This window comes from Gallinula chloropus, assembly GCF_964237585.1.
Source record: "Gallinula chloropus genome assembly, chromosome: 2".
NCBI classification, from domain to species: Eukaryota; Metazoa; Chordata; class Aves; order Gruiformes; family Rallidae; genus Gallinula; species Gallinula chloropus.
In genome coordinates this window covers 24,120,680-24,133,507 of record NC_140086.1, presented here as the reverse complement: position 1 = coordinate 24,133,507, position 12,828 = coordinate 24,120,680, and the positions used below count along the sequence as shown (strand labels likewise).

Below are 12,828 nucleotides of genomic sequence, written 5' to 3'. Positions count from 1 at the left end.
TCTCTCCAACTCTCGGCCTTTATTCATATGTGAGCTGCTCCAGCCCTCTGACCATTTTTGTGGCCCTTCTCTGGATTTACTCCAACTGCTCCATGTCTTTCATGTGGTGAGGACCCATAGCTGGATGCAGTACTCCAGGTGGGGGTCTCACAAGAGCAGATTAGAGGGGGAAAATCATGTCCCTTAACCTGCTGATCATACTTCTTTTAAAGTGGCCCCGGATATGGTTGTCTTTCTGGGCTGCAAGCACTTTATTCTGGCTCATGTCCAGCTTTTGTCTACCAGTAGTCCCAAATCCTTCTTCTCAGGGCTGCTCTCAATCCCTTCGTCCTCCCAGGGGGATGGCCCTGACCAATGTGCAGGACCTTGCACTTGGCTAAGTTGAACCTCATGAGGTTCATCGAGGCCCAATTCTTAAACTTGTCCAGGTCCCTCTGGATGGCATCCTGTCCCTCAAGCATGTCAACTGCACCACACAGCTTGGTGTTGCTCACAAATTTACTGAGTGTGCATTTGATCCCACTGTCTGTGTAACTGGTGAAGGTATTAAAGAGTACTGGTGCCATTGTGGATCCCTGAGGGAAAACACTTATCACTGATCTCTGTCTGGGCATTGGGTTGTTGACCACTACCCTCCAGATGTGACCATCAAACCATCTCGTCATCCACCGAGCAGTCTATCCATGCAGTCCATGTTTCTCTAGTTGAGTTAGAAGGATGTTGTGGGGAATGGTGTCAGAAGTCTTGTAGAAGTCCTGATAAATAACTTCCGTACCTCTTGCCTTGTCCACTGATGTAATCACTCCATTATAGAAGGCAAATTTATTTATTAAAATATTTGATTGCAAGCATTTGGAAAGGCTGTTGTTACCAGTTGTGATAGAAGTGTTTTTGGATGTGTCACTGGAATATAGAACTTGATGTCTGCTCTGTACAGTTGGAAAGAAAAATATGGAAGAGTGAGAGGCTGCAAAATGTAAGTCTTAAAGTATTTTAAGGAGAAAAATTAAGAATGTGAAAGAAGGTAGAAAGTGACTATTTATCAATGTCAAGTAGCTCCTTGTTTGGAAAATGATTATATACTGTCCCATGGTAGGTATAGCAGGACAGGTTCTTATATCTCTCCTTTCAGAGCGGCATGGCATGCAGCACAGAAAAGGAACAAAAATCAGTTAACCTTATTCTGTTGTACAGTAGGATATTATTGGGATTATAGAGGTGTGGTGGGGGACACACAGCTGGTGTGCTCCAATGGCTTTTCCAGAATGACAGGCTGGGGAGACAAGCATGAGCCAGCTGTAAAAGATGCTGTCACTGGTTCTTTTTCTGTACTGCTATAGTCAGGACTGTGCCTTTTATAAAGATACTAGATTTGTTGTACAAGATTGAGAATAAATAGTTGAAAAAAGTTAGTCTCAATTGTTTTTCATATCTCTCTAACCTTTTTGGAAGAAGAACTCTTGATGTAAAAGTTGTGTTGATTTCAGAAGAATGGAAGGTTTGGGACATGGAGAAGCCATGTAAAAATCTGGAAGAATAAAGAAGAGTGATAGAGTAGCAAGAAGGTCATATGTTGAAATAACTGCTTGTCATGAAGAGGATAGATAAAATATCTGGAAGGCAGGGGTCACTCAGAAAGATGGAATCTGTCGTGATACGACTGACTGTAATTAAGAGGATTGGACAGAATATGCAGTAATGATAATCTCAGGTTATTTCCTGTTAAAATGACACTAGCATGTTATGTGTCATGAGTGGCACAATATCCACTAGCTCAGATCTTTTTTATTAATTTGAAAGGGGGAGGGACTGGAAAGCAGTTTTATTTGAATAAAGTTATTGTCTTATCTGCATTCATCATGAAATATGCTCTTGAGGGATGATACCACATCATTAGTCTGCTATTATAAAATAAAAACTGCTGTGTGAACTTGTATTATTTTTTTTTCTGCCCTGCCTTGTTTTTCTGCTACTTCATACAGGAGGCCTACTTCTTTAATTGTGGAGAAAATTTGAGTGCAAAAGGGATGACATACCTTACGAATTCACTATTTGATTACAGAAGTCCAGAAAACAACAGTATTCGTGCAGAATTTATCTTGGATGCAGCTCATCATAAGGTCAGAGAATTAAATTTTTCTTAGAAAAAAATTTGAGTGCTCTCTAATGGACTTCTTATGATCATTTAGATCTAGGTACTATTAGACAATAATTTTTTATTAGTTTGTCATGTTTAACTGAATCTTACTTTGCTAAAAAGATAGAAACCTGTTTTTATTAAAAAACCCCCAAACAATAGCATGTCTAAAAGAAATGTCAATCTCCCCTTCTGCCCCAAAAGCTAAATGAATGCTATAGGTTCCAAAAGCACAACTGCAGAACACCTGCAGAGAAAAGCAGATATGAGGGAATGCTAGGAAAAAGTCAGGCTTTACCAGCACATACTTCTTTAAACCCAACCAGTAAGTACTTAATGGCCTTCAACTAAGAAGTGCTCTCTTGGAGTCCAGATCTTGACTAGTGCTATTTTTATTGTCTGTGTGCTATATTTGTCTATTTAGAGAAAGTCTTGTTAATTCTGCCTTTGGTAGAGACAAATTTCAGTCACAGGCTCTGTTGTTAATTCTACAGTAAAACTTTATTCCCTGTTTGTATGCGATTATTAAATACTGGATGCAGTGACCAAGGTGGTCCCTTCCAGGTGTGTTCATAGGTGGAGTTCTGTGCTCTATAGTACTGAATGGGTAATATATCTAACTACTTTAAATTTTACTATTTTCATCTTTTTAGTTCAGCTGATGAAGAAGTGTAACCCTGAAGAATCTCCTTAAAAAATAAATCTAATTAGTGAAATCACAAATACTTATTGAGACAGTTCCCACAGTGTCTTCTAGTTTTAAGCTTTATTCTTTCCTTAGCCTGTCTTCAGTGCTTGTATGATTTGTCTGGGTTTTTTTTTTTTGACAAGAGGGAAGCACAATTACTGTGTAATAGTGGATTATATTATGTATAAATCCCAATGATGGCATAAAGTTTTAGTAAGTGTCCTACTGTTTAAAGGTAAAAGCACAATGTTCCTTACATGGAAAAGCATAAATAAGTGACCTTCAGTTTTCAGTGTATTTAATTAGGCAAATCTGTTGGATGCAGGAGGTCAAGTGAAGAATATTTACTCCATTAAAGGTACTAATTAACTAGATGTTATTGATGAATTGGTCAGCATGTCCACTGGAATTATGGATGTCCCTTTGTGTGGCCTCAAATAGAAGTTACATTACCTATCAGAAAGGTGAATTCTTTGGGATAACCTCTGTCCTTTGTTTTGATAAGCCTTTCCGTGTGTTGATGCACAAATCCAAACATGAATATATCTTTCTCATACCAACCTATCAGTTGGTAATCTCACGATTCTTTCCTTATACAACATTTTCTTTGTTTGCTTTGTTTTGTTGGTAGGAGACGTACACAGAGATAGCTGGAATGCAGAGGTTTGGGGCTTTCTACATGGATTACTTGTACACAATGGAAAGCACCAGTGGCAAAGGTAGCTTTTTTTTTCTTTGTTTACTCTGTTAAATAATAGAAACAAAGACACTTCATGCCCAGCTGGTCCTTAAACAACTGTCCTCTGACTTACCTTAGATTTGCCATCAGGTTCATTGTTAAAATGGTTTAATCTTCACTGATGTGTTTGAGATTGGCTGTTTGGGTTAGCTGTTGATTGTTGGTGTTCTGTTTTGTTCCCCGCCGCCCCCCCTCCCCCCCCCACCCCCTAGAAGTAATCACAATACTATCTTTTATAGCCAGCTACTAAACTGAAAATAATTCTCTTGTAGCAGTGGTGAAGTGCATCAACTATGATACCTTATTTTCCTAAACTTTTATTGTAATTATTGACTTTGGGGGGAGGGAGGCTATGTCTTTTGAGAATCAGTGCATACCACCTTCCACTAAAAAAACTAACTTAAGTTATAGGAGGTGATTGCTGTGACTGTAAGATTTTTATCTGTCAAGATAATTTTTGTTTGACACCTTCTTTGCCCCTTTAACCTTTCCTGAAGCACACGATTACTGATTAAACAGCAAGTGCCTCATGGATAACATTAACCTCAGGAGTTTCAGCTGTCACTTACAGAAGTGCATGAAACGCGTTGAGTACTTTGAATGAAAGCAAAGATAGTCATGCACAGTAGTCTTATTTTGAAATTCTGATTCTTTCCTTTCCAACTTAATTTTCTATTTTTTGTTTTGTATTTCAATGCAAAATAAGAACTTCCCTGAAACGTTATGTATCCTGTCAGTTCCCTGGTCACTGATTTGCATGACTTACAGTACTCATGGTGTATTTTTGAAATTCTTTTGTTTGTAGTGTCTATTTTGGTGTGATGTTTATTATAAGTTTATTTTGGAGCACTCTGTAAAGGTATTTTTTTTTGGTCAGAATTAGGCATGGTTTATGGAAAGCAGAATACGTTGTGACCAGAAATTATTTACCTTTATTCTTTTGTATTTATATCAGAAAAAAAGCCCAATAGCTATATTTTAATTGGTGCAGAGGTTTCTGTTGTGAGCATAAAGGTGTTAGATCATCTGGATGCAGAGACTAAACCACCCTGGTCCTCCTAACAAATGGTCTGAGACATGATTAAAGAAGTTTTCATTCTCGTTGTTCATGTTTTTACCTCATCAGTGGATGGAAGGAAGGATCAGTCTGGTTTATGACAGTAAAAGGGAGTGTGATTCTTGCTGCTGTTCTAACCCATGTACCCGCCCATTTCAAGGGCCCCACCTGTAGCTTCTTCACAGCAGACCTTTTCCTTGAACATTTGTGATATCTTTGTGATAAACTGTAGAAAGTTTTGAACAGCGTAACTGTTATGGGTGCCTGGGGTTAAGTTGCCACAGAAGTTTGGACATCTTCAAATGTCCAAGTTCGAGAGATACACAGTTAAGGGAAAGGTTCCGAAGCTCTGCAATGCTTGGATGAAAGGCAGAATCTTGTCCTGACTGTTGTGTGTTAAATGGGAATAATGTTTGTTTAAATGTGTTAAAATAGTCATGGTATTTTTATGTGTTCAATTTCCATAGTTATATTTTCTTTATGTTTATATGTCAGTGATCACAGGATTTGAAGTGAAAGTAACTGATAGATTTTACCATGTCCAATTGGTTGGGGTAATTTGTTATTATTTATAAAACTTCTTGTAGTTTCTGGGAATCAGCAAGACCTTTCTTCAGTAAAGAGTGAAGATATTGGGAGCGTTCAGGAGATGTCTACAAAAAGCCTCATTGTGGGCCCGCTCAATCTTCGATTGGACAGCAGCGCGGTACACCGGATAATGAAAATGATAGTGTGTGCTCTGGAACATGAATATGAGCCGTACAGCAGAACTAAGCCAGGTTAGCTCCTATTGCATTGCACACAAATACATGGAATTAAAGCAGACCATATGCAGGGCTCCTGAAGGTGCAAGTTCCAAATAGTTGCACTCTAAATCTGTCAGGGGATTTTGAATCCAAATAGTGAAATTTTAAAATAAAACTAATTGCAGTATCCCCATCAAGGTTGGGTGTAGCTCTAAGAGAACTTCAGACACTCTGGAGGCCATTTGTTTCAATAGCAAGCCTCTTGCTGAGTAAGAAGGGCTCATTTCATCAATAACACTTGCTGAATTTTGGAGCCTTAGAGAAGAAAGTATTCCTGTTGGTATGTATTTCAGTTTGAAGCAATAGCTGTGCAGGATAAAAATGCATAGAAACAAGCTGCGATAAACTGCTGAGTTTCTGAGACAGAAATAGAAAATCCAATTAGGTTTGCATGTAGCCATAGGTAGAACCAGTGTGGAATAAAATTAACTGTGAAGGGGGGGTGTGTCCCTAACCATTTCTGAGACAGCAACTATTGGAGATATTTTATATCTTCTGGTCAAACATATGTGATCTTAATTTTATTATAGATATTACTGATGGAAATAGAACGATACCAAGCTCAGAAGAAGTAGCTTCATTGGAGGAATACATTCCCACTCGACTTACAACATTTACAGTTCTTAAGTGCACAATTATAATCCCAGTGGCAGAATTCAATTTACTAGACCACTTGATGCCTATAATCATGGGTGAGAAGGTATGTATACGCGGGTATTTAATCAGTTCTTTATCTCAGCAGGGGCTATTTCATATCAATTTTTCTTACCAAGCTGTTATTCCATGTGCTGGATGAATTACTGAGTTCCAAAGGAGTTTTGTGCCCATGATTCTTCCTTTTAGATACATGAGTGGTTTGTGTGGTTCCTAGATAGACACTTAAACTAAAGGTGTCATGTACTGGTAGGAAAAAAGATTTTAAATCACAAAGCAGATGGAAGATTGTATGGGAACCTTATCATCAGAAGAATACCTGTTACCATTTTGCCATGCAGGTCTTCCTGAACTTTTTCAAGTCTGAAATCTTTAAATGCATAGGATCAGTAGAGACTTTGTAGGTGTTAACAGTCAACTCTATGTGTACCAGTCCCAGCCAGGGCGCCAGCAGGACTTTGGTTGTTACTGAGCATTTAACTGCTGAGTGAATAGCTCAGAGAGCCAGAAAGGAAATTTCATGACAGTCTAAATTTGTTTTCTTCAGGGTATATGAAGAATATCTGAAGAATCCTGGACTGGTTTTATTCCTATAAGACTCAAGAAGTGCACAAGGCTGAGGATACTGTAGGGATGAATCAGTGTTTTGTAGTGAATACCTGCAGTAGATTTACTGTTTTGGAAGAGGCTGGAAGGCCTTTATGGATAAGGGAAGAGGAGGGGGGAAAAAAAGAGACATCAGATCTTGATTGAGTTAAATTTCTAGGAAATGTCATCTAATACTAAATGTGTGTTTTGCAAGTGGACACTAAATACCTGCTCCTTGTGCTTGTGGACAGGCTTTTTTAGTGCTATGTATTTGGCTGAAGTTCTCAGTGTCTGTTCCCATTAAAGCGATGGGAGTGAGGCTTTTATTTGTGAAATACTTTGTTATGCTAAACATTTAAAAAAATGGTATTCAAACTGACTTCCCAAATTAGTGAAATATTTCTGTATCAACCATTCTTTACAATGATAATTTTTATCTTAAATGTGACAAAGTTGTCTATTCTGAAGGCATTGTGAAAGTAACCTTATTAGTATTCATGAAGCATTTATATGTAAGAAACATGAAAAACATTTGAAAAGGTTTACTACTGTGTTTTTGAGATGGATTTGAGTATTATTACATGATGTAAGGCATGATGATGTTAAATGATCTTGATAATGTAATAGAAACCTGCTGAGTAGAGGAGCACTGTCAAAACTTACACTGTATTTTGTTGTAGAATGGGCTTATTTACGGCATGTTTATGTTGTTTAAGATTGTGTGCAGAAGAGGACAGAGTAAGGGAAGCCTTATTTTATTACGTGTGCTCATATAACCATTTTCATTGAAGTGAAATACACGTGATAGAGTACACATCGTAGAGTTGCTAGACTCTAAGCTGCACACTTGCAGTGGGTGCTGTTTATTCGTTGAATGTGCTTTTAGGAGCATGTGTCTTTTTCTTAAGTTTAGACTGCTTATCTTTCAGTTAAGGTGTCCAGAGTAAGTGAACTGGTGACAACATCTATCATCTCTTGATGCCTTGGGATACATTCAGAAGCTTCTAGTAGTATTAGAAAATGGGACATTACCAGGTGCCTAATGGGAAACATTATTTCCATTCAGCCCAGAACAACCTAACGAATTGTGGTACTTTTCACCTTATGGGCATGGGCACATGGTATTTTTGTAACATGAGAACAGTCCCATATTTACTGTAGATTTGAGGCAAGCAAGGTGGATTCAAGTTAACTTTTTGGTTACTTAATTTTTTTAATTTGGAGTTTAAATTTATTTTTCCTGAGTGAAACCAAGCCTAAAAAATAATTTCAAGTTGAAAAGTCATGCAAACATCAAGCTCAAGTACAAAAGGTTGTCCAGTCAAGTGCTGAATTAGCTTCATGGATAGAGATTTCATAAACAGTTGTTTGTGTGAGCTTGGTTTTTTTTTAAATTTTGTAGTTGTTTTTGGGTTGGGTGGTTTTATTTTTTTTTGAATGGCATTTTTTTTTCTTGAGGTCCCTGATATGACTGTAAATACATAATATACAATCATATAAAGCTTAGCTCATCATGTATTTCATAAAGTGATAGTTGGAGTGATAAAAATATAAGCAAATATTTTATAGAATAAAATATTTTAACTTTGCATATTCTTGTAGTGGGTTGACCTTGGCCAACTGCTCACCCAGCCACACTCTCTCTTTGCTTCCTCAGTAGCACAGGGTGGATCACTTACCAATTACCATTAGGAGCAAAACAGATGTGGGGGACAGGCCTTAAGAGACCATCTCTGCCACTTTCTCTTCCCCATGTTTTTCTTCTGCTCTAGTGTGAATCCTTTCCACTGTCCTTGAAGAAATGTCTGCTCCAGTGTGGGGTCCTCCACAGGCTGCAGTGTGGATTCCTGCTCTGGTGTGGTCTGCAGGAAAATACCCACTCCACCTTGGTCTTCTCCACAGGCTGCATGGGAATGTGTGCTCTGTTGCCTTGAGCACCACCTCCTTCCCCTCCTCCAACCTTGCTGTTTCTCACTTTTACACCCTCAGCTGTCTCAGCCTGTTTGGTGTTTTTTCCCTTTCTTAAATACATTTCCACAGAGGAGCCACCAGCTTGGCCAATGGGCTCAGCTGTGCCTTGTGGTGGGGCGGCTGCAGCGCTGCCTGGATCTGGCTGTGTCCAGCAGCCCTTCAGCTCCCCTTACAGAGGCTGCCCCTGCAATGCCACTCGCAGCACCTGGGTATTGGCAATTCTACATAAAAGGTTTTTGCATAAATTTTGATCTTTAAAGAATGTATTTTGAAAATATTTGAGGTTTTTTAATAAGGCCATGGTATCCGCAAATGTTTTATTTCATGTGGATTTGCTTGTGTGTGTCTGTAGGCACAAATATGTAAATATGGTAGGAAATAAATCTATAGTATAATAAATAGCATGTTTTCTCCCCCCCTCCCCTAGAACTTAAGTGGACTGTTAAATGCTGCAAGCTTCCAGCCTCTGCGGCCTTTGCCTTCCATCCGGATTTTGGTGGATAAGGTTAACCTGGAGCACTCGGTGCCGATGTATGCTGAGCAGCTGGTGCACATGGTCAGCAGCCTTGGCCAGCCGTCTGACAACCTGCTTCATTACTGTTACTCACACTGCTATCTGAAGGTAAAAAAAAAAGCTTGAGATCTGTTTCTTATTGCAGTGTGCTGAGAAGAAGTTAATACAAGTATAGATAAGTGTTAGCAGGCGTCTTGGGAGAAAGTTTTTAACTTGTCTAAAAGGATGTAAACAAATTTTGTTGGGATTGCTGCTTCTGACCTGAGCCAAACATTTTGTAAGATGAACTGAGAACTTTGCATAAGGAACCTATGCAGACTGAAGCCTCATGTTCTTTATAGTAAAATTGAGTTAAAAAAAATTGGAAAGAAACCTTTCCGTTCTTCTAGGATAATGCTCACAGAATATGTAGATGGTAGTACATTATGCGTAGAAATTTGATGGTATGTTATGAGGAAAAAAGCGTCACTTCTTGTCATATTGATAGAGCAAGATAGACCATGGTAGTGCAAGTATGCAATCAAAAACTGTTGCCAAATAATTTCAGTTTTTCATTACGAGATGAAAATCTTTGAATGTTCTAAGTTAAAGATCTTTTAAGTGAGAGGAGTTCTTATGGTGAGTTTGGGGGAGGTTTAAAAGTACTGAAAAATTACTTTGGAATTATTCGGTTGTCACCTGCTGAGATGTTAGTAGAATAAAAAAGTGAATTCTCAAGTGGCATTTTTAAATATGCCTTTCAGCCTTTTAGGACGCACCCAGGCAGTTTGAAATCTCTTGGGTTCTATTAAGATATTTACTACTGGTACTGTTAACTTTGTTAATATTTTTAGTTATCCATTCACTTCCATGCTGATATGTGTAGTTAACAATTATTTTTTTGAATAAAGAATATTTTTATATTTGTTCCTATTGGATTATTATTTTAGGTGTATTTTTCTGAGGTTTTGTGTGTTGTCAGCAAAAGGATTTATCTGAAAATAGTGCATAATTTCATATTTATTGAATATACTTTAAAATGTGTATATTGTTATACAAGTAACTTGCAAGTGATGTAATTATGTTTTATATACTTTGAACAACTTAATTTGTTTCAGATATTTGGTTTTCAAGCAGCACTGACTTCTTTGGACAGTAAAGGATTGTACTGCTTCCCTGCTCCAGTTATCCCCTCTTTCAGTACTGCTGTTTATGGCAAACTGATCAAGTTTCCCAAATACTGGTGAGCATTAAGAATCTACAATATATTTATGTACTCAGCTACTTTTGTGTTTCTAATGAAGGTTTAAAAATGCCAATCTCCATAAATATCCTGAAAGCTCTCTGTCTCTTGTATCATATTCTACAGTTAAGTCTGTTATTAATAAATTTCTTTGTAAGAATAGCTGTCAGTAACCTTTTCAGACCCTTGTTTGGTTGAGAGAACACAAGCCCTGTAATTAAAGACTTTCTTCTAGACCTTGTAGAACTTTGAAGTAGTTTCCATTCTTCCTTGAGGGGACACAAAAGCCGAAGTTGTATACTGAACAGGTCAGCTCTTTCTGTTTTAAACTCAGTCAAATAAAAAACAACAAATGGGTGGAACTCCCCTCTCCACCCCACCAAAACACCCTAAACCCATGAAAAGAAAGTCTCTACTAGACTTCTGTTACTCATTACAATTTGAAGTGTTGTAACATTGTGATCCGGTAGTAGTAAGCTGTTTGTAGTAGTTCAGATTTGAAATGCAAACACTCTTGTTCTGAAAACAGTTCTGTGCTTTATAACATGAGCTATACAAAATACTATTTTTTAACTTTAATGCCATGGAAGTTCAGTAGTTAACTTTAGCTTTACAGGTTAAATCTTGTGATCACATATGTCTGCGCGCAACAGTTTTTGTTAATAAATTGTATTTATAAAAACTGTTTTCCAAGAAAGTGTGTTTTAGCAACAGTTTGGACAGATTAGTTTTCTTTAGCCCTCATTTTGAGCAGTAGCTGTCTGTAGTACTACTTTATGGCTAAATCTGTACAAAGAGTTGCATAAAATGAAAAGATAACAAAAAAACAGGTGTTAAATACTTCGGCTTCCAGCATTCTATGTTGTATAGCTAATTTGTAAGAGTCATTTGTTTGTGCAAGTTTAATGGATTACAAAAAAGATAAGACTATGCCTATGGCTGGTAATAGTGCTATACAGAGAATATACCAGTTTTCCCTCTCACAAATGGTGATATGATATTAAATAGGTTTTTAGCGTAATCAATGTACCACCAGGTGGTAGCAGCCTAATTGACGTTCTCGTAATTTCCATTGATATTTTACCAAAAAATTCTAACCGCTTCCAGTGAAATGCTGATGTGTTGTAGTGTTTTCCTAAATAATTGTTAATGTTACTACGATAACCCATGCTCAGCACACTAATCATGGTACTGCAGTACTCTGGTAGGACTGACAGCCGTTCCTGATGTGACCTGACATTTAATACCAAGCTCTGGTTAGTGATCCTTGTTAGTAAACTGTAGAAACAAATTAGTGTTTAATGGTAAACTTGAATTCATTTAGTACATTATAAAACTTGTGGTTAGTTGTGAAAATAAAAGTATTTGAGATGAAAAACAGTTGGAAAAAATCTGCCATGTGACAAGTTCATGGTATTCGACTGGTAGTGCTTTCTCACGAGTGCACTTGTGCTCTGTCTCTTCTGTGTGCTTGTGCTTGTTGCGCTCCATCTCTCGCTCGCTCATGCTTGGCTTCTCAGGGTTCGCTGCACGCGCTGTTGCATGCCCACCATCACGCTCAATCTGGTGTGCGCAGCCTTGTGCTCGCATTCTCTTGTGCATTCTTTGCTTCTCTTATGCTTTCTTTATCTTTTAAAAATATGGTGTATTATGATGTGTGCCTAGCTGGAAAATAAAAGTATGGTAGAGTAATAACACAGAAAAAATAAAGATGAGCAATAGTTGTGGGGAGTGGAGGCAGGGAGGCAGTCCTTACTTGAAATAGCAAATAATCTCATCAGCATTTATTGATAGGTCTTGACCAACAGTTACTGTGGTCTAGTGTATTTAAAACTAATTTTATTAGCTTTCCCACTTTTTTCTGTGATAACTTTCTAAAGCTCATTTTTTTTATTAACAGTATGAAATAATTATATAAAATTAACTTATTCCAACAATTTATCTAAACTAAGCAACACCAATTTGCGGCTAATAAAGTAGAAAAACAAATGAGTACAGCAGCAGCCTGGTTAAATGAAGTGTAGTTTGAAGTGAATAAAACTCCAGATGAAACGCATCAAATAGCACTTGAACTAAATCGAAATCAGCATGAGGACTGAGAGCTTCATTGAAGTCATGCAGTGAGTGTGAATTAGTCTGGTAGGATAACCTGGTAATGTCATTAAACTTAAATTCAGTCCTCCTCCCCCCCAACTTATACCACCTGCTTTATTTCGACTTTTAGATTTCACATTCCAGAGTTTCTTAAAGTACACACATCTGATGCTACATGTGTTCTTCTATTTCTTTGTAGAAAATATATACCACAGACCATACCTTTTAAAAACAAAGACATTTTATGAACTGTTATGGAATCCCTCAGGTAGTATGTTTTGAGTTAGCAGTGAAAATCTCAACTTTATTTCTGACATAAATCAGTAGAATAGCTTTCTTTTCTAGTTGCAATATAATA

The 12,828-nt window shown here is 37.6% G+C and overlaps 1 protein-coding gene across 1 annotated transcript in view; it reads left to right on the top strand.

Moving 5' to 3' along the window:
- VPS13B (vacuolar protein sorting 13 homolog B) overlaps positions 1 to 12,828 on the top strand; it is a gene marked incomplete at both ends in the record, with an annotated part of 442,808 nt that overhangs the window by 65,741 nt on the left and 364,239 nt on the right. The window contains 6 exons of the mRNA XM_084260382.1: positions 1,983 to 2,120; positions 3,457 to 3,544; positions 5,209 to 5,400; positions 5,958 to 6,127; positions 9,068 to 9,262; positions 10,252 to 10,376. Of these exons, the coding sequence (XP_084116508.1) occupies positions 1,983 to 2,120; positions 3,457 to 3,544; positions 5,209 to 5,400; positions 5,958 to 6,127; positions 9,068 to 9,262; positions 10,252 to 10,376 (908 nt within the window). The remainder of the gene's footprint in view (positions 1 to 1,982; positions 2,121 to 3,456; positions 3,545 to 5,208; positions 5,401 to 5,957; positions 6,128 to 9,067; positions 9,263 to 10,251; positions 10,377 to 12,828) is intronic.